Source organism: Agelaius tricolor, unplaced genomic scaffold (assembly GCF_023055355.1).
Source record: "Agelaius tricolor isolate 1412-34295 unplaced genomic scaffold, bAgeTri1.0.p SCAF_1, whole genome shotgun sequence".
Lineage (NCBI taxonomy): Eukaryota > Metazoa > Chordata > Aves > Passeriformes > Icteridae > Agelaius > Agelaius tricolor.
In genome coordinates, this window is record NW_027269261.1 from 23276779 (window position 1) to 23300425 (window position 23647).

Genomic DNA, 23647 nt, shown 5'->3' on the forward strand with positions numbered 1-23647 from the left:
TGCTGCCTGATTTATTCCTGCAGTCAAAGTGAGAACATGGGCCAGTCAGTATTCCACTTGGGTGTTTGATCTGTGAATTGTGGCTGTGTTTAGAGGCATTTTGGTTAGCCAGAAGCCTTCTGAGTTGGCCTCCTGTATGTGGCTCTCTACAAATTCAGTGGGGCGTAGCTGGATCACCCTGTCAGTGCCTCAGTCTGTAGACACTGGGCAGCACTCAGGTCCTGCAAGGACCTCTGCAGTGCCTGGTATCAGTATGTGCCTGGTATCATAAATGCTTCTGATCACTTAGTCCAAGCCTGCAAGAGGTAGAACAACCTTTGTGCAGTGTATTTATGTGAGACTTGGGAGATACCAGTCTACATCTCTGATCTGCAAAAACCTGCCTCTGGCAGCCTTTAAGAAATAATTTATTTTCTTCTGTCTTTTGTTCCCTTTCCATAAAATAGATATGGCATCATCATGCCAGACTACAGCTTGGAGAATTAATGGTCTGTGTGTAGAGAAAGGATAATGTGGTCTGTTTGGAGTTTGATTTCAGCTCTTTGGCAGGTGTCCTCACTGCCATCAAAATGTTTTCATGCAGTTCAGGACGCTTCTTCGTCTCACCTGAGGTACCCTTGCCATCATACTGAACAGCCTTGTCTCATACTCCCACTTCAGTGGGGTTGAGCAGAGATTCCCATCTGAGATGAGGTGATTGGTCAGTGAATTGCTGCAGGGAGCTGGCAGCACAGCCCTGCACTGCTCCCTCCTCTCCCTGCCTCCCGTTTGATCGGGGCTCTGAGCCCAGCCCAGCCCTGCGTGCGGCACTGACAGGGCAGTGCTCAGCTTCTGACAGGTCTGTGACAAATACAACCAACTACAAAGCCAACAGCAACAACAAATTTTGGGGTGTCTCAGCGCTGCTTTGCTGCCAGTAGTTGCTGGAGTAGGTTTGTCCTTGAACAGGTTTGAGTGTGAAGAAGCCTCTCTGAGAACAAGAACAGAATGTTGTATTGAAGTGGGTAAATGCCTTGGAAAATCTCGGGCAATCAGGAGTGACTCACGGCTTTAGCACCGGTGCTGGAGATCATTTGGCAAGATGCACTCCCAATAACCAATGCAGGCACAAGGACCAAGTGTTTTCAGAGCTGCCTGTGATGCAGAAATGAGCCTAGATTCTCCCTGCACCCAAGGTACAGGCTAAAAGTATTCTCCTCGTTATCTGAATCGTCTCATCTTCCTGATGACTGCTGCTTTGAAGCTCTGATATGGTAGATGTATCCAGCAAATGATGTATTTAAGAAGATAATCAAATGCAATATGAAATGCCAAACATCCATTAAGACAGAAAAACTTCTCCTCTCTGGGGAATCCTCTTCTCTTGAGTTGGGCAAAGATGAGGTTTGTGTGCTGATTAGTTACAATATGTCCTGTGAAGTAATTTAACTGAGCTAACAGGGAGTGATGGCAGCAGCATCCTGTGCTTCTGCTGAGTCCTTCTGGGTCTGCACATTAGAGCAGCAGCAGGCAGCCAGCTGTTCACAGGCAGCTCTGCACCCTTTAGCAGCAAACCTGGGCCTCTCACAGGGGACAAGTTCTAATAACAAAGTTTAAAGGATCTTCTTTTAATCACTCCTGCACCTGAGCAAGATTGGAAGGTTGGATGAAGATGCTATAAATGTATATTAAAAAAAAAAAAAAAAGCAAAGCAAGATAAACCTGCAGGTTTTGAGACTTATTTTTAGCAAACTGAGTTCCAGACAGTGTGCTGGGGGCAGCTGGGTTGCAGAACAGGTGATGATACATAGTCATGTTTAAGATAAATGCTAAAAATTGTATGACTTACTGAAGCAACAGCTTTTCAATTTATAGTATTCTGAGGATGGTGATTTTGAAGAGCGGCACTTTGAATTTTAGTTGCTTTAATGCAAACTAATGTTCTAGAAATAATCCTCTTTATTAATAAACCACATTTCCTAAGAAGTCATGTATGAAACAGCAAATGCTAAGTAAAAGGAATATTAAAGACAAAATCTGTTTCAAAATCCAGATCTCATAAACTCTCCTGTTAAAAAATATCTAATAGCAGCTGGATTGGGCTTTTTCTAGCTGGGTAAGACAGATTATTTGAGGGGGGGGAAGTGAATTTGCAACTAAAATTGAAAAGATTCCTGAGCACCACTTGTTCAAAGGGTGTTTTCGTTTAGTCCAACATCACAGCTGAACCACAGTTTATAGCTTGGGTCTGCTGGGGAAGTTATTGCCTCTGTGTGCACAGGAGTGCCTCTTCAGCTGGGCTCATGTGCTGCCAAGGTCTGCACCTCTGCCTGCAGACCTCCCACCACCCTGCTCATCACACCCATGCAGACAGCTCCTGCTCCTCCCAGTGCCCATGCTCAACAGCATAGGACATTTCTGACAAATCTTCCCAAGGGCCCTCTAGGATTTGAGAGGTCAAATATATTTATTTTATTATTTTATTTTTCAAAACTCTTTTTATTTTCTTTTTCCCAAACTCTTCTAAGAAGTTTCAGTCCTGGCACAGTGTTAGAGATAAATGGGCTGCAGATGAAACTGGTGATCTTCAGCACTCCCTACTGTCTGTGCATGAGAGAGGGGCCTTGTGTGTTCAACTTTGTGTGCTGGAAAAAAGATTTTTGTGCCCTGTCTGTTCTGCTTCTGAGCTTTGGGGAGCAGAGAGAGAGAGAGAAGAGGGATGTTGGCAAATATTTTAATTCTTGACCTCCTTTGGTGCAAGACCTGGCTTTGAGAGGGCAAAGGCAGGCAGTGTATTTACTGTTCTCAGACACATTTTGGAGGCAGTGAGAGCCCTTGAGCTTGTTGCCTCCTCCTCTCCATGTTGCCCTGCAGTGAGGACACCACTCTTACCCCACATGTTGATGTGTCACCCTCTGCTTGTGGGGCTGGTGGTTGTGAGGGCTCTGCTGAGGATGGGGACAGGCACCCAGGTGAGGAGCACAGTGGGGAGCTCATTACCCACCACTGAGCTGGAGGACAGCTTTTCCACATAATGAAAGCATGCAGCATGTCAAGAGATGCTCCAGTACTGGCATCCTGCCAGGAGGACTCTTGTCCTGAGAGCTGGCATCAGATCCAAGTTATAAGTGAGCAGCTTTTGGAGTTTAGGGAGATTAAATGGTCTCTGCCAGCATTGCCATGCCCTCCTTGATAGCATTTTCCAGAGCCTTCTGTCACTGAAGAACAAAAGCTGGATCCAGCAGTTGCCTGGTGGTTCCATCCACTTCAGCCAAACAGGCGTTTTGGGCTGGATGCCGCTGCAGCACAATGAGAATAATGGAAATTACAGCTGATTTACTATGCAATGATGCTTCTGAGCCAAATGGTTTCCATCTGAATATGAAGCAGATTTGCCAGCGTGCTGGTGTAATGAGTGCACCATCTCTTTGCCCCTTCTGTGCCTTTGCAGTCAAGTATGTGCTAGAAAGTGCAGCATTAGATAAAAATCATGAAGGGAGGGTTGGAAGTCACATCTTTAAAGTTTCTCTAGATTTTACTTGGTATATATAATAGTAGCTGCAAGTGTTGGGAAATGGATAAATTAAAAGCACGCATACTATGTGCAGAGTAACCCAGGTGTATGTGTGTGCCATGTGTGTCCTTGCTTCAGCAGGGTCAACATGGAGTCCCCATGCCAGGAGTTATAGGAATTGTGCTGTTTCATCTCAAGATAAAATGTTTCCTTCCTGTTGACTTTTGAAAAACCTGCTGGAAGTCTGAAAGCACTGTAGCTTCTTTTTATGAATCTGGTGCCAAAATCTCTGCAGCGAGGCCCCTGTGTGATCAGTAGCACAGGGCCAGATAAAGCCTGATATAATTCTATGCTGTGGGTAGACTGGTGATGAAGATGCATGTTGGGAGAGTTCAGGAGCATTTGAGAGGACAGCAGGGGTGGAGGATGAGATGCATCTTTGACAAGCCTCTGGGTCTCTCAAATCTGTCAGTCCTTCCCAGCCCCGGGATAATCTGCAATTAGAACAGCACAGCGATGGCTTGGGGCCACCTGCCCGTGAGTTGTGATGGCACAGGAAAGTGGGTGCAACTAACAGAAGTTAGGTGGCAAATTCAAACTGGTGAAAGAGTTCCCATGAGAAATGGGGTTATTATGCAGTAAGGGAGATGGTCTTAAAAGCAGTTCATTTGATTAGGATTATGATTAGTCATTATGTAAAATATTAAGAGCACTTTTCATTTCTGTGGGATGATGAAGCTGTTGCCAAAATCCAGCTTTCAGTTTCTGGTGCTGGTTATGTAATGATGACTGCTCTGTGTTTCTGAGGATTGTAACCTCTTAGTTGAAAACAATGTCAAGAAGAGATTCTTCAGCATGGTTTGCTGTTTGTGCAAACACTTTTATTTTCTCTGAGCTCTCTGTTAGATTGTCCAGCTGTGTCTTTGTCAGGTGTGCACACATAACAGATTGATCTAAGCCTTGTTTACTCAGATTCAGGGGGATGCACTGGCCATATCTGCTGTTGTCTTTCCTTGAGTTTAGATCCATGACTAACATTATTTTGGATAACACTGTCTTTTTTGGATCTCAAAATAGCATTTTTCATGAAATGACTATTTCCACTATATTGAAATACTCTCTTTGTGGAGTCTGCTTACTTAACTGCTGAAGTGTCTGCTGCACTCTTCAGTTGCTAAGGAAATAGTTTCCTTCCCTTGATAAATATTTCTAATGTCTCAGCCTATGCTTCTAGTATAGGATCATACATCTTTTCACCAGGACAAATTTAAGTGAATTTTGGGACTAGTAATTCTTGCAGACTAGATGCCTTACAAAGGCATAAGAGAAAGCAGAAAGGAGAGAAGTGCTCTCATGGAGAAAGGAAGAGAGGGATTTTTGCCTTTGTTTACTTAATTCTGAGCAATCAAACAAATTTGTATACTGTAGTCAAGTACAATCATTGTCATAACAGAAAAATTTTACAGCACCATTGAAATGTCTACTCTTAGGTAATGCTTTGCATTGGGAACCATTCCCAACTGGATCTCAAGTGTCTGAGGCCTTGGTTATGTCCCCCAAGTTGTATGAGGGACATGGCAAACCTTTGCCTTCCTCTCCTCAAGCACAACTTTGCAATGTGGTGGTGACAAAGCAGAATGGGTCTGTGGCAACATGAAACCCACCTGACTTCCAGCAGCTTCTCCAACCTCTCCATGGCTGTAGTTCTTCCTGTTTTCAGGAAAGTGAGAGTATAGCATACTGCTCACAGACTTTATTTCTGATCAGGATGGTGGTGTTTTACATTTTACACTTGGGATAAGAATCATTTCATGTGAAAGATGAGACTAGAAATGGGTAACAAAACATAATATGACAGGCTCCTTGAAAGATGCCTCTCTTCTTTTAAAAATAAGAAGATTATGCTGTGTAAATATAAACCATAAATGCACATGGGGAACTAAAGAGCCTGTGATGCAGTGCGAGGAGGAGTTAAGCTGAGATTACAAAGCTTCTCTGCACTCCTAATCTGAGGTATGGCACTGGTGGTGGCTTTTCCTGGATACTAGCACAACTCTGAAACTTGAATGTATCCCATTTCAGTGATGCTTAGAGGTGAAGGCTTAATGTCCCAGTACTACCAGTGGAAGAGAAGCAGTTTGCTCAAGGGTGAGCTCTGTGCCACGTCTCTCTCTTATCTCAGACAGGGGATCAAGGAGAAAACTGATTTTACAGTGCTCCTTAGGAGGAAGCAAGGAGATGTCACCTGAAGTACTCAAGTTTAGCCCAGTGTGACGTTAGAACAGGGAAGGTAGAGATGGCGAAGCACGATAGTTAAACAATCAATATTTTATTGATCTCTTAAAAGCACGAACCACGGCAGCGTACACTCTGTGCTCGCCTCACTTCAGCTACTGAAGCTGAACTCTTCAAGCCTGCCTGCCTCTCCAGTGAAAATTAAATGTTTTGCATTGTCTCAGTGAAGTGGAAAAATAGGAGAAGAGGAGAAAGCTTAAATGAAAAGCTGTCTGTAAGATGAAATGAAAATTTTAGTTTGGGGAAATGAAGGGTTAGAGTTGCAGAGCAGAAGGAGGGGACTATTCAATAAAACTGGCATAGTTTTCAGGTTCAGGAAGTTAATTTTTTTCACTGATTTGAGAAGATGAAGAGAATGGTAAAACTGCTGTCCAGGAGGGTTCTGGGATTAGGTGTCATTGTCTCCCCAGCTGAGATTTTTCTGTTTTGAATCAGTGGTGGAGGCATTTGCTGAAGCAGGAGCTAGAATGTGGGGATCCCACCCTTCTGGTGATGTCCTGTTGTGTGTGTTTCCAAAATGACACACAGGGTAGACTTGGAGCAGCTTTCCCTGGGGTAACCTCAGCCATCCTGGCCTGTGTCTTACTTGCAGTGGGCAGGAATCTCATCACAGTCACCTCATCATGGGGCAAAGCTCTGGGAAGGGAGGGAAGGGGAGGGAGAGCTTCCCTCATGGCATCTCTGTGCACATCAGAGTTTGAACTGAGGTTTTGTCCCCATAATGTGGTGACAAGAGATGTGCTTCCTAAAGGGGTGTTCAAATCCTTTTGGCAGAGGGGAGAAGGGAATTTGCTTTTTGCTGTCTTTGAGTACTGGCAACTACTCATGAAAAAAAAGGTAGACAAAACCTTGACCGTGGTGTCCCAAGAGTCAGATGCAAGCACACACTTTTTCTAAACAAAGTCTTTTACCAAAACTGGTTGCAAATGCAGCCTGGATTGTGATTGAAAAGTCATTTGGGGATGAGTGAACCACTGTGTATCTGCCCATGTCTGTATAAGAGGGAGAGGTGTGATACAAACAAAGGCTGGGTCAAAGCTGGCTTTTAGACTCTCCTTTGATGGTCTCAGCGAGTCTGGAGTTTGGGGTTCCTACTGCTCCTGGTAAATATCTTCAATATTTAAAGGTTTTCAGTATTCAAATCTTTGTCATTCTTTGAATACAGATGATGGTAAATATTTTAAAAATGAGGGTTTCAGTCTGCTTGTGAAGAAACAATGCTCTCCTGCTGAATTATCCTGGCTTTCCTCTTGTAGAGCAGGTGTTTTCTTCAGGAGAAATTAATAAAAGTTTAGCGTGTCTGAAATCACTGGACAAATTGTATTGAGGATCTCTTATCTGAAACTTTTAAGAGTGAACTCTCACCAATTGTATCAGAAAGGATGTCTTGCACAAGTAACAGTTCAAACTGCTGATAAATACTTGTGTGGCTGACATGAAACACTGCAATATGTGCTGGGCCTGTGATGTCTTCCATGAAACAGGCCATTTTATCTCACTGAATAATGACATTTTGCTCTGTGTGTGTATCAGCTGAAATCCCAATAGAGCCCTAAGCATTGCTAGTATTGGAATCTACATTCAGCATGGGACATAGTTCTGTCTGCTTTCACAGAACTAAAATACCTGAAACAAAATCAAGAAATTCAGCTCTAAAGGATTCTGTGTGAAGTTACTTGGAGGGACCAGCCAGTCCTTGGCTATTTTAATTAGCTGACCTATGGATTTAGTGGATGGGAGACAGCTATCAGTTTTGACAACTGATAAGGGAGATGGGCCCTCACTTACCATCACCAGCTGCAACCAGCTGGGCTGTGGCAAACTGGCAGAGATTGTTTCTAGGAACTGAGAGTTTAGAGGAGCTCTTGTAATGAAAAAGTGTGAAACACCTCACTACAGTCAATTCTTGTCTTCCCTTCAAGGTTTTAAGCTCCTGGCTGTTAGGGCTGAGAGGGTTTGACAGCTGCTTTGGGAAATGGTGAGCAATGCACTTTTCTGTTGCTGATTCTCATTCAGTTATTGGTAGTTTGTTTCCTTCTCACATAATGTTATCCAAGCTTTTGAACAGGAAAAGGACAGACCAGTTGGGTGGCACTGGGTGCTTGGCTGTGCATGACTGTGCAGCCATACTGGGCCACCTACTTGGGTAGAAGATTTATTCTCTTTCTGTGCAGGGCTGCAGGTTAGTTTGCTTTTCTTCAATATTATAGCTGAACTTTAGGCCTGTCAACTCATAGAGAGACACATTAAAAGAGAGTTCATGTTATCTTAGGCAATTTATGCAGGCAACTTTCATCTGAGTGTAATTCTCAATTTATAATTTTGAGAGCTGCACAACCCTTGTGCATTGGGAGCACGGAGCATTGTGTTTGTGTGGATTGGTTTGTGAGTGGGCATTTGAAGGTAGCTGAATGACTTGTAAGCTCTTGGTAAGCTCTGATTAATTTGAATACATTTGAAAATGCATTTGATTCCTCTCTTGGAAAGTAAAATACCTGTCAATCACTGTAAGCCTAATGACAGAAAGCAGATAAGTGAAAGCAGAAGGAAAAACAAGGGAATGAAGACACTAGCTAAGAGGAAATTATCTTAATAGCAAGCTAGTATCCAAATGTAATCACAGAAAGCAAACTATACAATTTAACTATTCCCTCAACACGTCATTGCTTTTCTCAGCTCTACGACCTCTGCATCCATTTCAGATCTCAAGTGAAATTGCATCTGAGTTAGAGATGGGAAAAAAAATCCCAAATCCTTGACTCACAAATTGCCTGGTTTCTTCCAGAAAACACTTAGTAAATGGCAGCAAGCCACAGGGAGCTTGGAGAAACAGACTCTGAGTCCTGAGAAAGCACGTTGTACAGATTATATGACGTTTTGTATAGTTGTAATTTAGGTGACAGAGAGGTAAGTTCCTGCTGTGCCTTGGGCTCTCCTTAAAGCAGTTTTTGAGGCAGTGTTGTCTGCCCAAGAATGCAGGTAGTATGTTGATCTGGAATAAAAGATGACACTACATGAATTGGTAGCATGTCTGATGTCTGCCCACAGCTAGAAAAGCACTCCATGTACTAAAAAAGAAGATTAAAAAAGCCAAAACAATGCAAACCCCCCCCCACCCAAACAAACATGAAAATAGTATTTTATAGGAGTTGCTGCTAGAAACTGCTGACAGTTGGCTGTCAAAACCCATAAACATTCTTTTTTTCCTCATTTACTAGAAACAAGAATGTCCTACAGAGCATTTCACATTTTGATGGACATAGTAGTTCTCAGGGGGTATAACATTCCACCACTCAGATCTGGCATAATTTCCCTAAGCTCTTGTTTGCACATTAAGTATTTGCTTGTGACAGCTACTTTTCATCTCAGAATAATGAAGTTCTAGTAGATCTTTAGCAATATATGTATTTCAATGGTTTCTTTTTCTCTGTTTCTCTTGCATCCTTTCTCTATTAGTGAAGGAGGTTGCTAAATTAGCTATAATGTGCTATAATTGTGTCTATTCAAATCAGTGTGGTTTTTAGTTGTGTAGTTGTCTAAGTTTACTGTTGACGGTGTTTTGAAATCTGTTTTGGAGAAGAGACATCTCTTAATGCCTCAAAACCTGCTAGGGAGTCTGTTGCAGACCAGGCAGGGTTTTTTTATTATTTCCACTAATTGCTTTAGACATAGTTCTGTCTTGTTTTCAGTAGTATTTTTGTAAAAGCTTTTCCCTTTTCTCTCAACACTAGCACAGCCTGTAAAGCTGAATTAGAATGAGGAATTTGACATAGAGAAGTGGAGCCTTGAGTTGTGTAGAACTTCTAAATAAGTAATAGTGACACGATTAAACACTAATATCTGAGTTGATATTTCTAGAATTTGTAATCAGGCTACAAAGCAGGCTGTCACAGGGAAGAATTTCAGCACTGTTGAAGCTGATAGTGCTCCTGACAGTAACATTTAGCCCAGATGTTGTTCTGTAGAGACTGAAACCCTTGTTTCCTCTGTTCATCTGGGTAGCCTGGATGCTCATGAAACGATGAAGTTGTGTCTCTTCTGAGCACTTGTTTATTAATGAAGTGCACAGAAGCCTGGTTTTTGGAAGGTAACTGGGTATTGCTCTGTCTGAAGGGCAGGGTGATGACCCCCCACAGCACAAGGGGCTGTGCCCATCCACATGTTGGCCCTTGGGCTTGGTGTCTCCCAGGGATCCCTGAGGTTTGCTGACACCAGCACCCCTGTACAGCCCCACTGCCAGGACCTTCTGAATCTTAGTTTGCTTTGAATTTTCAGATAATTAATGAAAACTAGAAATATTTGAGAGTGCTCAGAAGGGATGTGGCTTTAGCTGGAGAGAAACTCGTTTCTCTTCAGAAGCTGAAATGAAATCCTGCTGTTATAGACAGTAAAGCTAGAGAGAACTTAATGACATCTGCAACATTTTTGCACATTCTCTTGATCCTGTATTTAATGAGAATATAGGACCAGTGATTCCCTCCTTTCTGACAAGCCATCCCATAAAATTGCAAAAGACACAGGCTCCTTTTGCCCTGACACCTGCTAATGCACTGCTATAGGGATTCCTCATCATCACACTCTATGTTGATCACGTGCAGCTTTGGTTTCTTTAACATCAGTGTCAAAAGCGTTCTTATTGTTGAGCCTTCTGTCTCTTTCCATTTTTCCTCCCCTTTTGCTTCTTAAAAAAAACTAAATAAAAAAGGAAGAAAGATTGGATCCAATTTTCATCGGACTAACATCAGCCTGAAGATATTTTCATCAGTTCTTGGCAGATCCTGGATGGACTGTGTAATAATGAATGCCTTTTCATGATTGTTTTCCTCACGCTTAAGTTCATTTTCTGTGAGCACTGTATGAAGTAATTTTAAGCATTTAATTGTTTATGATATTTGGCACTTCCAGACTCTGGGAATGTTTCTGTATCTATGAAAGAGAATTATTAAGCACCAGAGAAAAATGCCATGCTACTTGCTGTTATGCTGAGGAAGACCTGCCAAATCTTGCAGTATTTGTGCATGCTATAGAGGTGGAAAGAAGGGAAGCTGGCAGAGCTAATAATAGCAGCAGCTTTGTGGCTAGAAGCTTCATAATTGTAACCCATGATGACAGTCTGATTCAAAACATGATGAAATATGTACTTCTATATATTCTAAATGCTACTGCTATCTATTCTTGTGGGCCTTGGATCAATCCTTCCAAAACGAAGTTGAAAAAAACCTCAGATTTTTTGCACGAGACTAAAAGATCCTTTCATATCAGGTGCAGGTAGGTCTCTTTCAGGATTTGCAGGGGAAGGTTCTCAATACATTCACAATATGTCTAAATGTAGTATCTATCCCCTGATCTTTAAGTCTGTCTCATGCAGTGTTGGCATGCAAGTCCAAAATCTGGTGGCTAATACATCGTTCCTGCCTTGCCCTTCTGTTGATTGCCTTTCTGGCAGTGTGAGGAGAGGCAAAGAACATGGACTTGCCATGACTTGGCAGGCAGCACTGTTCTGGTGGAGTTTGTGAACAACCAACAGTGGGCTGTTCGTGACAAGAACAGCTACTGACAGTGGACAACATAGTAGAGCACCTCTCCCATGAGTTCAGCCTGGAGAAGAGAAGATTTGGGGCAACCTCATTGTAGCCTGCCAGTACCTGAAGGGAACCTACAAAAATGATGGAGAAGAACTTCTTACAAGAGCCTGTAGTGACAGGACAAGGGGAATGGATTCAGACTGAGAGTTGGTTTTGATTAGATAATAGGAAAAAATTCTTCACTATGAGGGTTGCCAGCCAGAGAAGCTGTGGATGCCCCATTCCTGGAAGCATTCAAGGCCAGGTTAGCTGGAGCTCTGAGCAATCTGGTCTAGTGGAAGGTGTCCCTACCCATGGCAGAGAGGTTGGAACTAGATGATCTTCAAGGTCCCTTCCAACCCAAACCATTCTATGATTCTATAATTCTATTATTCAATGAAACTTAGCCTTGAATCAAAAACTGAAGCAATGTTTCATCTAGATGTCATGATGGATTCTTTTTTGCCATCAAATTGGGTGTTTTTCTAAAAGATGCAATCTAGTGGTAACAAGATTCCTCCCAGGGAATGCCCCTTCAGAGGAATCCTATGGCCTGCCTTAATCTTGGGGGTCACATTGCCATCTGTTCTCCTGGTCTTATCATAAAGAAATTATGAAAGTCATATTCACAAATAATGTCCACACTCTGTTATTTAAATGATGCTTGGGTTTCAGTGCTGGGTACTCCCCATTTCACAACCAAGTATTCAATTATGTCTACCTCATTTTTTAATACTTCCCTTTTAATTTGTAAAAACATTTATTCTAGAAATGAAATACTTGAAAATTCTATGATGATTCAAAAGAGGCAGAATTTTTACCCAAAGTCACTTAAGACTTCACAACTAGGTAATACTGAGGAAAGGGGAAAGTGCCTGTTGTAACCCCATCTTTCTTTCTTGGACAGGACTCCTGCACAGGCAGGAATATGGTCACAGAGAACATTCTGTCATAGGCCTGTAAGGACACAGGGGAGCAGGAGTGCACCAGGACGTGTCAGTGCATTTCTCCACTATTCTGAGTGAATTTTCCAAAAAATGAAATTGTTATTGAGTCCTCATCACTGCATGCCTTGGTTAAATGTTCATACAATTGCAAGAATCTGTGCCTAAGAGGGCTATTTTTCAAGGTTTTGGCAAATCTAGGTTGATACCTCCACAATACTCCAACTTCTGGCAGCTTGGGCAACTTCCCTGTGGAGGTACAAGATTCAGCACCTTTTTAATAAAAGTAGAATCATGAAGTGAGATTTGAGATTGGAGGTGTGAAATATGCAGCTTTAAGCCTGGTGTTTAAATTTCATGTTATTTCATCTCAATTCAGGTTCTTTGTCAACCTTTTGGTTTTGACATACTGTTAAAATGCTCCCACTAGGTTTTTTCTGTGGGACCTGTGTGCTTAGGTCTTGAAGAGTGCAGTGTTCTGGAGAACTGCATCACTTGTGAAGTCCCCTGTGTTTGAGCAGTGTATGATACATGGGTTAGGAGATTTTGAGGGTATAAAGCTCTGTCCCTTCCCAGACAGACATGAATGCTTGGAGAAAGAGATAAAGAGGGACTGTTCTAAAAGCTAGCTTGGGATCTCTGCCACAATATTTGGGTTTTAACTTTGATTAAGGTCCATATTTGTAGCCCTATCAAATTCCATATGAAAATTTCTGTGTAGATCCAGACTTCTCTTCCTTATAACAAATGAAATCTATTTTCTTTTCCTTTGTACTCTTACTGCTTCTGGGAGCAGGTGTACATCCATTGGCATACCAACCAAATTTTCTGAATAACTTGGCTGCTGCTGAAGATAAACCACTTGAAAATAGTATTTTCCTTAGCATTTGTAAGAAAAGAGTCCACTTTAAAGTTATGTGTATTTTTATTTATAAGGAGCATTTAGTCTTAAAAAAAGGCAGAAAAAATCCAAAATGGAGTTTATGAATGCATTTTCAATTACTGCTGAGTTTTGCATAGCTATAATATTTTTGCTTACAACATAAATATGGAGCTGTCTGGAGAAAATACGGCATTGGGGAACTTGCAGAAAGGGACACAAGTGACAGCTTTGTCTGAGCTTCCCAAAGAGAAGTTGCTTTCTGACAGCTGTTTCTCCAGTGTCTCAGGAGTCAGTTAAAAGGAGCCAATCCAAGAGTTGGAGGGACGTCCCCTGGCAAATGTGTGTATGTTTGACTTGCACTGTGTGAGCACAGCTTGCCACATAAATGTGTATCTGTGGAAGATGTCAGGCAGGGTGGGAGACCCAAGGGCTGCATTTCTGCATTCGTGCAGTGGCTGCTGCCCTGGTGCACTTCCCTTGGAGCTGGTGTAAGGCCTTGTGGAAAATGGAAATCAGGGGTCTCGTTGGCGTGGTGGCAGTACCCATGGCAAAGGCAGTGTTTATACATCTCCTTCTATGCACACGCCTGCTCCTGCTGCAGTGGGATCTCCCGAAGGCAAAGCAGGGAAGGTGTGTTTGGGTCTCTCAGGCTGGCCACCACACAGTGGGAAGGCTGATGGCAGCTCCTCCCTGGCCAAGTGTGCCTGGCATCCACAAGGGGGGCTCTCCAGGCAGTGCCATGGAGAGCAGTGGCGGCTGTGGGTGGATAAGTGCTGCCAACAGCTTGTCTATCAGTGCTCACCTTTCTGCATTTCTGGTACATTCATTGTGTCCTCCACCACAGAGATCACTAACTGCTGGAGGTGCAGTGGCTAGGGCTAATATGGACTGGGCCAGGCCGGTAGTATGGAATTGATTGCTTGAGACTTGGTCATTGCTGTCTCTCCTGCATGGTGCTGTAGCAGAGATAGCCTCTGTCACATAACTTACCCATTTATGTTGCAAAAACCAGGCATTAAATAGCGAGAGGTGCTCCAGTGCTTTCCAGACAAGTGTTGATTGGGCTGTGTGGAGCAGTGGCTGGCCCAGACACGGACTCTGCAAAGCATCCTGGCCTCTGGGTCTGAAAAGCCTTCCCTGATGATCCCTGTGAGTGTGACCACTGCACCAGTCAGTCACACATCCCTTCTGAGCATTTAAGGCAAGTCCTGATCCATAGGTCAGACCAAGACAACATGCTCATGTACAAAGTGAGCCCGGTTAGCTACATCTGGCACAGATGTGGATATCCATACCTAACATACAAGCCCCAGGAGAGGGAAGGCTTGGGGACACAGAGTTTTGCAGGGACAAATTGACCTGGCTTGGTCAGGTAGCTGCCTTGGTGTGCTGGGGCTTTGTGTCCCCAGAGCCAGCCTCAGGATGCTGCTGGAGTGACCCCCTGGGACCCTGCCTGGCATCACTTGGCTCCAGCAGAGCAAGAGGAGCAGTTGCTCTAACACTGGGCTGGCACTCATCCCTCCGGTAAAGTGGGAAACTGGCATTGTGTTAGTTAAGCCATTAGCCTGCAGGACTGCATTGAATTCCCCCCACTGTGAGTGCTAGTCTTTCACTTCTAAGGATTACACTGCTTTGTCCACTTTCTACTGAGCTCATTGCAGAGTAAGTTTCCTGGAGGGAAGAAAAAAAAAGACTGTCAAGTACCCTGTTTTCTTATTCTTATCTCATATTTGGTTTCCTAATTACAGCTTGGAAATAAAATATCCTTCCTGCTAATTTTATTCTTTTGTATTTAGGAAAATGCTGCCAAGTCTGACAACTTCTTCCTTCCAAAGATGCACTGTTAAGATGGTTTTCTCCCTGCTACACAATGACAAAACTGTCAAGAAGCATTGGAGTCTGGAGAAACATTAATTTTGTGTGTGCCAGTGAAGAAGTCTTATTAACTTTAGCTTAATTTAAATTTGTCTGCAACAGAGGGATGGGTTTATTTACACATTTCCTAATAATGATTTGAATCTCAAAGTTATTTCTGCGTTGAAGTGTAAGGTCTTTAAGTGGATTTTCTCCAAAGCAGCTAAAGGGATTAGGTATCAGTGTTCAGTAGAAGCTGTGGGCTGCATCTTTTACCCTCTGTATTGCAAACTTTAGCTTTGGGGACCCATCATTTTCAAAGTAGGCTACTTACTGGTTCTTCATTAGCCTGGAAAATACCAATACTAATGTAAAATGCACAGAGTTTTTGAAGGGAATGTATTTCTATCACATGCAAGAAAGAAACCTTGCCTGGCTACAGGTTGGGATGCTGTGAGGCCTTTTTTAGTACTGTGGGATCCTTCGGCTGCTCCTATAGAGAGCACTTAGCCTTAGAGCCTCAGGAAGATATAATTAGGAGGGTAGATGGAAAATTAATGCTTCTTTGTGCAAAAATGTTCTCTTTTGCATAGGAATAAAGAGATAAATTAAGGCATGAAGCTCTACAAGCTTCTGAGGTAATCAAGCCATGAGCAGCTCCCCTGGCTTTGGGATTGACTCAAGCTTTGCATCCTTAAACTGCACGTTGCTTCTAAAAGAATATGTGGGAGGAAGGGAGGGCAAGAAGCACTCTGCAAACTACTGTTGAAGAGTCCAGAGTAGTCTCTGCTGTACTGGCACCACGAGTGGCCAAGCTGCACTAAAATAGAATCAGATCATTTGCAGTGAGTGAGCTCTGAGATGAGACTGATGGGAACGGCTCTGTAACATTAGAAACTTGGTACTAAACCATATAGTCAGGAAAACAAATACAAGAGGTCACTTTTAAACACAAAATAGAACAAGTATCTTCCTGGGATCATTATATTTACAATGGCACTGCCTTGCTCTGACTCTCAGAGCTCGGTAAGTATTTTTCTTCTGTTTTTTTTTTTTTTTCTTTTTGGTCTTATAAGACAGATGGTGTCTGCTCTTAAATAATGAAATTAACCATGTTCCACACAACATAAGACATTTGAAAATGTTGCTATAAATGTGCAGAGGTTGTGCAAGTCTCAGTTAAACTAGATTCTTTCAAACAATTCTTTCTCCAACTTTTTCCCCTTAACAAGCGTGCAGTTAATCACAGAGTGAAATCTCTTTCCCCCTGTAGATTGTGTTCCGGAAAATCAGCGACGTCAAGCGGGAAGAAGAGGAGAGGATGAAGAGGAAGAACGAAGCGCCTCTGATCTTGCCCCCGGACCACCCGGTGCGGCGGCTGTTCCAGAGGTTCAGGCAGCAGAAGGAAGCGCGGCTCGCGGCGGAGAGGGGCCGCGATCCGGACGAGCTGGATGTGGAAAAGGGCAATGCCGTCGGGGAGCAATCCTCTGCTCGCGCCGTGGTCAAGGCCAGCGTGGTGACGGTCCGCGAGAGCCCGGCGACGCCCGTGTCCTACCAGCCCGCCTCCACCTCCGCGGCCTCCGACCAGGCCAAGCTGCAGGCCCCGCCGGCGGAGCACGCGGCCTGCAAGGCCTCGGGGGAATACCCCCGGCGGAAAGGCTGGGCCAAGTTCAAGGAGGCCTGTGGGAAGGGTGAAGACTGGAACAAGGTCTCTAAAGCAGAGTCCATGGAGACTTTACCTGAGAGAACTAAAGCTTCAGGAGAAGCTACCCTGAAGAAGACAGACTCTTGTGACAGTGGCATTACAAAAAGTGACTTGCGCTTGGATAACGCCGGGGAGACGAGAAGCCCGCAGGACCACAGCCCGGTCCTCACCGAGGTCAAGCATTCCTTTTATCCCATCCCAGAACAGACTCTTCAGGCCACCATGCTAGAAGTGAAGCATGAGTTGAAAGAGGACATCAAGGCTTTAAACACAAAAATGACCAATATAGAAAACCAGCTTGCTGAGATACTTAGGATATTGACCTCAAGAAGAAGCTCCCAGTCACCCCAGGAGTTGTTTGAAATATCGAGGCCCCAGTCTCCAGAATCAGAAAAAGACGTGTTTGGAGCTAGCTGAGGTGTTTCTTTTTAAAAACAAACAAACCAACAAACAAAGAAACAGCCCCCTAACACTTTACATTTAATCTTTCTTGAAAACAAATGAGGGATCCGTTCACTAAGCATGTTCCCTCTGTCTAAAAAGGTATGGTAACAGGAATTGCAACCTCATGTCAAGATGGCAGCTGACTTTGAAGCCTTTTTGACAGCAAGGGTACAGTTTCTAAAGTTTTTCTTTCCTCCCTTTGTCCTCATTCCCCCCCCCAGCCTCCTTCTCTCCCTCGGGATGTTGGAATTAGAATTCTGACAGCAGCAGCCATCCCCATGAGCTCCAGGTGATCTCAGAGGTTTTTGGAGCATGCCTTATGTCCTTAGCTTGGGTCATGCCTATATGAATAAGCACTTGCCAGGGTGCTTATATTTTCAGTGTTTGGTGGGTTGTTTGTTTTTTTGTTTTGTTGCTGCTGTCACTGTCTCAGTCACCTCTACAACATGTTGGATGTCACAGTATATTTTCATAAAGCTGTAATAATGCAAAGAGCAGTAGGAGACATGTATTTCATTGTGTGCTTAGGTTTCTTTTGGGTAGTCAAGAAAGGGCTAATAAGATGAAAAAAAAATTGTGCTTTTTAATTTCAAACTGACATATTGCTAAAACAATTACATTTGGTAACATCTTCAAAAATAGCCACGGTATTTCAGATCTGTTAATAAATGGGATCTTCCACAGTCATTCACTGAATCAAAGATATGTTTTTTTCAAACCTTTTTATGTTTTTTCAAAAAACTTCTGTCTCAGATGTCTTTCAGCATTTGATACTTCTGCTTTCAACTCCAGCTGCTGGAGGGTTGGGTGTGAAGTGTACCTGAGAGCAGCCCTCAGCACAACATATTTGAAATATCACTAACAGGTCTGCAGATTTGCCTCCCAATGAAAATATACTGTGGCATTTATGTCCTGTTCTGCTATGAATCTGCTCTTTTAATTCTTGTTAATTATTACTCAGAAGTTTCTGTTTTGATAATGTTCATTGAAGCCAAAGGCTTTCATGGAATTTTTAACAGTTTCAGATGGTGGCATTTTCCTCTACATCCAGACATATTGTTCCTGATCTAATCTAGCTTGGAAGCAAATGGATAGTAGAGGCAGAAATTCAGTGCTTACTGTATGCAAGTGCTATTGTAGCAAGGAAACAAAGAGATCTGCTTCTTAAAGAAGGAGATGTTTCCAAAACCTATATTTTCATAACTTTTTTCAGAGGAAGATTGAAGCACTTTACCAAAACTAGTCTTCATTATTCATATAGGGTAGCATAGATGGTATCATGACTTGTGTTCTCACCTTGGGATACAGGTGTATATTCACAATACATTCACTCCACTGATCTGGTATGTTCACTGCTTAACAGTAGCTTAGATCTCAGAAGCATGGTGCCATACCACACTTTAAAGGGTTTCCATCTTTAATGTAAACAGGTCTTAATGCTGTGTGTGTTAAGTCTCGTTCTTTTTCCTTGGTACTAAGTCATTTACAAAGAAACACAGGATTTTTTTGGGGGATGATTTTTGTTCATGTTTAGTACAGAAGAGGCAAGGAACACGATCAATTTTAATGATTTCTGCTGGCCTGATGTTTGCACAGTGCAATGCAGAACAGTGCCAGACATCCCTGGGGAGCTGGGATGTCCACAGATGACTGGCACAGTGGTGAGGCTGTGCTGTGCAAAGCTCCCAGCTCAGGTCCTGCTGTCAAGAGTGGTTGTTTGTACCTGTTCCTGCAGTAACTGCCCTTGCTCTCAAAGATAACAATTATTCCAAGCCAGCACCACCATTTCTAAGTCCAGAGGCAGGTGGTTTAGGATTGGCTTTTATTGCCTTTCTCCTTGCTTTGGTATGGAGGTGCCCACAGACTGTGAATTCATAACCAAGGATTTAAATACTCCTGAGAAACAACTCTCAGGTTCAAACCTGTAGGTTACCTTCTTCCCTCCCACAAGAAAAGGCAAGCAGGGAGGTAGGTGAGTTGCTCTGAAACCAAGAAGGTACTTCCTTAACTATTTCTGGTTCCATGTTTAGGTTTTTCCAGTGGTACGTGGTGTCTTTTCCAGTTGCTCACTGCAGACTTGCAGTGCTGAGGAAGGCACTCTCTGACCAAAGCCACGCTGTTTGTGTTTGGTGCTTTAATCACTGTAAGTGGCAGCAGTTACCTGCAACAGCAAAGGCATGGCTGCCACAGAAACCCATCCATCCACAGTTTCTGTGAGAAACTCATCCATCCACAGTTTCTGTGAGAAACTTTGTCATGATTTTTTTTTCTTTCTAGTCTGCTTAGACAGTAACTACTACCTAAGTAAACCCCAGGTGTACTGATACCCAAGGATTTGTAATTGATTTCCAGCAAGTTTTTAGAGATTGCCTTGGAGTCAGTTTCCTGATCCAGGCAAATTGCTCACCAGCATGATATTCACAACACTTTTCTTCATAAAGTTTTTGAAAGGCTGAAGGTCTTAGCAAGTCCTTTGTGAAAGTGTCACCCATTTACCTGCAGTTGGATAAACATGGACCTGAGCTTATCCCAGGTGGACAAGGGAGGAAATGTTTACAACCTCCCAAGTATGTGCCTAGTATCTCCAGAACTGCAGTGCAAACCTAAAAGTAAATGCAGTTGCAGGTTACTGGCCCTTTGTTGCTGATACTGAATTGAATTGTTTCTCAGTGATATTTTTGTGTGCCCTCAGGGATATGTTAAAGGTTATTCTGCTGTTGTTGATTGCCCAGCCTGGAACCCCAGCAGGACCAGCCCCAGAAGCCCCCTAATTGTAATAACTGCCCAGGCCTGTGAACAAAGGCAGACAAGTCCCCATTTTCTGGGATGCTCCTTGTGTAGCCTGATGCTCAGAATGATTCCAAACTCCTCCCTACCCTGTATAACAGTGATTGGGCGAACTCAGTCCTTTTCTAAGGCTTTTTTCAGGCTCTTACAATGGCCTATAAAGACATGTATTATTTGTAAAGCCCTCAAAGATTGTAACATACACCTGAATTCTACTTAAAACCTAATGTCTTTGAAGATTATGGCCAAATTTAACTTTGCTATGGTCATGAAATGGCAGAGAAACTCTGCTTGCTCCTTACAGTGACACCTTCAGGGTGTCTGCTCCAGGTGAGCCCTGACAGGAGTCAGTGTCAGTCAGACCTGTACAGCTGTAACTGAGATTAGGTCCATTATTCTGAACTGTCAGGCACTAACTGGTTGTAGAAGAGTACATCATCCCTCAGCAACCTGTATTTGTTGTAAGAGAATTTGAAAAAAATACCGTCTAGGACGAGTTTTGGAGTTTGGATTCCCTGGACTACTGAGTGGTTCAATAATGAACAAATCCATGCCCACTCCTTTGAACCCCAGGCTAATCTGAACCTGTGCTATGGTGCTCAGGCTCTGCTGATGCAGCACTTTTCCTTTAAAGAGTAGCTAAAAGCCCCTGTGTTACAAATCTGTCTTTCTCCACTGAGCCTTACACTCAGATGCCTATGGCTGGATGGCATGTGGACCTATCATAAATGTTATTAGTTCTTTGATTTTATTTGTCAGCTTTTCCTTTTTCTCTTGTTCCTCTCTACATGTTGGCTAAGCCTTTTCACTTAATTATTTTCCAGTTCCAAACTGAAGGATCTCTGAAAATAAGACTCTGCCCCTTCACAAGCAAATGTTTGTAGATAGCATAAAGAAAAAACCCAAACAAAAACCAAAGCCTCAGTTTTAACTGTGTTCTGGCATAGTGCTTCTGCTATTTAACAACCTGCTAAACGACCTGCATCATTCTAAAAGCAATGATGTGTTCCATTTTGACTATATGGTGTAATTAAATTTCAGCCAAAAGAAGGTAGTTGAGGGAAGGAGCCTGTATTATGATTTGGTCAAATGGGAACTTCTGAAAGTTCATGCTTAAATGGCTACAAAGAATACAAATATGCAGCACATGAAAAAGGATTAAAAAAGCAAACCCCAGCCCTCCCCCCTACCTTGTTCAGATACAGTTACTTTTGTCTGGTATTACAAGTATACTTTTGAAAACACCATTCTTCCTTTAAATCTCTTCCACAGTTCTGCCCTGAGCCCCAGCGAACACCCTGTTTAACAGCTTCGGAGGCGATGCTCTGTTTCTACAGCACTTCCCTTTAATGAACTGAACAAGATACTTACTGTGACTATCTGCTGATATATTTTCAATCACTCTTAACCAATCTGTGAAAAAATTGACTACATAATTTGTCTTTACTATATAAACAACAAGGTGTATGATTACGCTTGTGCAGATGCGTGTACATACACACATATATATATATAATATCTGTGTATAGATAAGTCTATGGATTGCATTTCTGTTAAGTAAAAGCACATTCCTCATTGATTCCAGTCCAAGAAGGGAGCTTAAATCTTCCCAGCAGACATCCACTGGGTGTCCTGTTAGTGTCTTGTTTGTTAACTGTTGAACTTTTAAGGCCGTGATTTTTGATTTTTCTAGCTGGCCTCAACTTCATACTGTGAGTCTGGTAAATAGTGTGACTAAGAGAAGATCTGGTGAGGGTCACGATAGTCAGGAAAGAGAAATCCATGTGAAATTGGAAAAATGCTTTATCCTAGTTGGTGGGGATAAGACTTACAAGCTGGTGTTTGTTGCTCACAGTATCTCTGAAGCCAAGCTGCCCTGGTAGTGTTTATCGTGGCTTTTTCTGCAAGAGAGATGGTGGAATAGATGGATTTATTTTTTTCTGGTACCAGGGGCTGTCTCAAAGGTGCTGAGCCTATCCTTCTTCTCATGGGCAGCATAACACATGGTTGCTGCAGCTCTGCTTTCTTGTCCTGGTGTTAGGTGGCAAAAAGCATCTTCTACTGAATTTTTCATTTCCACATAGTCTCCTGTGGGTGTATTTGCAATAACAAAGTCTGTGTTTTTGCTGCACTTGTGATAAATCAAGATAAACCTTTCAGAGAGAGTCCCATGCAGGGGGAGCTCCAGAAATTTGAGGTGAGGCACAGTAGGATACTGTATCCTCCAATCTGACATCATTTTGACCACATTGTTGTGGGAAGCATTGATTCAATTAAATAAAAATAAAGCTTTTTTTGCAATAAGATATATCCAGCATTTAGCCTTAAGACCCTTTCATAAGTGATACAATTCAAACTGTGATTCCATTCTTCTTCCTTCTAATGTTCTGTAGTATTTACAGTGTTGCCTAAAGATGAAGCACTTTGATTAGCTTTCTAAATCTAATGGAAATCACTTGCTGGTAATCACATTTCTTTCTCCACTTATTGCCTTCTTATTAGGATAATTAATTACTCCAATTGCCCTCTCCCCTCATAAAACAAAGAGACATAGCTATTGTCTGAACACTTTTGTATATCAGGGAGCCAACCTGTCATACTGCAAAAGTGTTTCAGAGGCTTTTTTTACAGATCAACAAAGCTAATGTGAATTTACCTGCAACTGTAATTTGTTCCAAGCTGATTGTTGAGTGTTGTGTAAACATATTTGATGTGTAATCCCAGAACATCTCTGTAACTGGATCCAAATGCCTAATGTTAACAAAACAGTTCGGGGTTTTCACTAACTGTTCTGAAAGGCTCATGGGTTTCTTTCTTCTTCCCACTAAATCTGTGACCACTAACATAGAAAAAGAATCATTTTAGCTGTAGATGAAAGAAGTTCAATAATCTTGTATCAGGATGAACTGCTATATAAAGAAATAACAAGTTTTCCAATGAATGTGTTATATTACTGTACCTACATACAATCAATATTTGTACATCTGTTGGAGACCTGTCTGCATTTCAATATTTAGCCACCACTGCATGGACACTTGATTGATATGCAGTTAATGCAGTTGCTTTGGCGCTTTTCAGTGTACTTCACTTGTTTTTATCCTTTCAGAAATCCACCAAATACTCTCAGTTCTTTTTCTTTGCATTTGTCACTTTGTTCAATGAAGCATGACTAGAAACAGAGAATGAGTAGATACTATTTTTGTGGTCAGCAAAGCAGCTGCCAGTAGATAGACAGTGTGTGTGTCTATGTATACGCACTGTCTGGGAATGTTTCAGATACAAATGCAGCCACCTCCATTAATGATATCCCTAGTCAACATTTTTAAACAAGCACAAATAATATTTGTAAAAAAAGAAGTTTAATTTTATTTATTATAGTAATAAACTATTTTATACATTACAGTTGCTTTGGTGTGCTTTTCTCTGTGTTGAATATGTGCTCACAAGATCAGCAAGGTGGTTTTAAATTACTCTCTGGAACTTGTGGCTAGCAGTTTTGTTGCTGTTGGTTTGTATCTCAAGTGTTACCAGTGGAGCAGTGGGATATTACTGCTTTGACTGTAAATGATTCAGGTTGTTTTTTAGATTTCTTTCTGCTGTGTATCAGTCCAAAGGGATTCACATTTCCAGGCTTACTGTAAACTAAATTCAGGTGCCCTTTAAAGTGAATATCCTGAC

The 23647-nt window shown here is 42.4% G+C and overlaps 1 protein-coding gene across 2 annotated transcripts in view; it reads left to right on the plus strand.

Moving 5' to 3' along the window:
• Positions 1-23369, plus strand: part of KCNH1 (potassium voltage-gated channel subfamily H member 1) — a 180121-nt gene extending 156752 nt beyond the window's left edge. Inside the window, exons 11-12 of one of the 2 annotated variants that reach the window (XM_071426719.1) lie at positions 16307-17471; positions 21242-23369. In XM_071426719.1, coding sequence (XP_071282820.1) covers positions 16307-17155 — 849 coding nt within the window. In that variant the 3' untranslated portion in view covers positions 17156-17471; positions 21242-23369. The remainder of the gene's footprint in view (positions 1-16306; positions 17472-21241) is intronic. The other variant, XM_071426708.1, reaches the window with a different exon arrangement.
• The last annotated feature ends 278 nt before the right edge of the window (positions 23370-23647 follow it).